Source organism: Gavialis gangeticus, unplaced genomic scaffold, assembly GCF_001723915.1.
Source record: "Gavialis gangeticus isolate Ggan-Ray unplaced genomic scaffold, GavGan_comp1, whole genome shotgun sequence".
NCBI classification, from domain to species: domain Eukaryota; kingdom Metazoa; phylum Chordata; order Crocodylia; family Gavialidae; genus Gavialis; species Gavialis gangeticus.
The window spans coordinates 22123629-22125536 of NW_017729008.1; the positions used below are offsets into that span (position 1 = coordinate 22123629).

General features: G+C 35.5%; 1 protein-coding gene across 2 annotated transcripts in view; it reads right to left on the bottom strand.

The window, feature by feature from the left end:
* GNAT3 (G protein subunit alpha transducin 3) overlaps positions 1 to 1233 on the bottom strand; it is a 79597-nt gene extending 78364 nt beyond the window's left edge. For both annotated transcript variants that reach the window (XM_019509717.1, XM_019509716.1), the window contains exon 1: positions 1116 to 1233. In XM_019509717.1, the coding sequence (XP_019365262.1) occupies positions 1116 to 1233 (118 nt within the window). The remainder of the gene's footprint in view (positions 1 to 1115) is intronic.
* Between the last annotated feature and the right edge of the window lie 675 nt (positions 1234 to 1908).

Consider the following 1908-nt stretch of genomic DNA (forward strand, 5'->3'; position numbering starts at 1 on the left):
CCTCTGTCTGTCATTTTGACTACATTAGGATTTGTATCTAGAATAGTCATGTATAGAGAGTAAGAGAGAGATATACACACACATTTAAGTTACAATCTCTTTCAGTATTTGCAGTTTTGGCAAAATACAACAGTTTCTATGTATATATTTTTAAAAGGTCTTTCAAACAGCTTTAATTTTTCCAAGTAGCTTGTGTGGCTGTAGCACAAATGATCTTTTTATTCCCCGCAGGGCTGAAGATGCCATGCAGAATGTTCAAGACAGAAACCAAACTGCTCCTTGTTGCTGAAGGTAACTGGGTGGTTTTGCTTATTTTAGATTTTTTTTTTTTAATAATGATAGTTAGACTCTCATCTGGTTTAAATAATTTAGGCTAAAACTATAGTCAGAGGAACTCTGCTGAGTTATATTAGCTGAGGATCTACCAGATATTCATATTATTGGGCCCATTTAAAGGCCTTTGTAAGTATTTAATAAATGCAGCTATAACAAAAAAATATGAATGTTGGTTCACAACCAGTATTCTGATACACCCAAGCAAACAAATGTATAGTGATGGAAAATATTGAACTGTTAGATATTAATAAGAATGATGTTCAGAAATATATAGAAGTGCATATCACACTAACGGGGACTTAGTAAATTGAAAGCCTTTTCATATATAGCCCCAATATTCATTGCTTGGGTTATTGTCGCCTGTTACAGTCATTTCCTGCTTCTTAACAATCAACGTGAAGTTCACAATCATTAATAAAAATTAATGCTAATTTCATTAGCGGATGGCATGTCATTTCTGTACTTTAAATCAATCACCTCCTTAAGTCCATGTGTAAGTGTTGTATTCACTGCACCTTTACCCTTTGGTTTCTGCACTACCCGCTGCATTAAAAAAAAGTCGTTGCTCTTTATAATTGTTCTGACAGGAGTTACCATTCCTCAAATCCTTCCTTTATGCTGGGGATTTAAATACTTAAAATGGAATAGATTCAGTATAATAAACCTGTTCAGTCAAGTGTCTAGTATCACTGAAGGATCAGAAAGCATGTTTGCATTTATCCCTTTACAATACTGTTTACTTTAAAATAAAATCATAGAATAATATACTTTTGTTTTACCTAACAAAAGAAGTTTGACAGTCCTGGCATCCCGCTCCGCATCTTGCTGGAGTTTCTTCTCCAATTCCTTTGATCTTTTGGCTGACTCTTTACTTTCTGAGCTGGCACCACTACCCATGGCGTGGGGTTACAGAGTCAGTGTATATCTAAGTAGAAAAAATGCTTTAGTTCAAACTCTTCAACAGGAATGCTTTAATGAAGTCTGAAATGTCCCATTCAGCCTCCTCTCTATAGATTGTCTTCAGATTAAGTAGTTGCTTTTCCCCTGTCACATGACTTGAAGATGCTACCGACCGGAATTTATACTGGGACACAGAATTACAGCCATATGATGTCAGAAAATGTAAATGTCCCATTCAGCTATTACACCCATGGAAAAGCATGATAGAAGAGCATGAGCATTTCCATACCAAATTGAACCGAGAGCCATCTAGTTCAGCATCCTGTCCTTAGTGAGATGGGAAAGTGAAAGAAACCATAAAGTACCCAATTTTAGGATAACACTGTTTAGGGGGAATGAATTTTTCACCCCAGGAATTAATCTTTGGTTTATGTCCTGAAGCAAAACGTTCCTTCCAAACATTTGAGAACATTTATTTATTTTTAATCTTTCTAAACATTCCCTTTTTTCACATAGAAATGTGCAGTTTCATAGCTACTTATTTATGCTGATTTTAACATTAATAAATTGGGATGTCACAATGCTCTCTGGTTTCACACTATAACCATACAATAAGGGTGGTTATAGTGAACAAGGAGCAATGGTCTCAAGTTGCAGCAAGGCAAGTTTAGG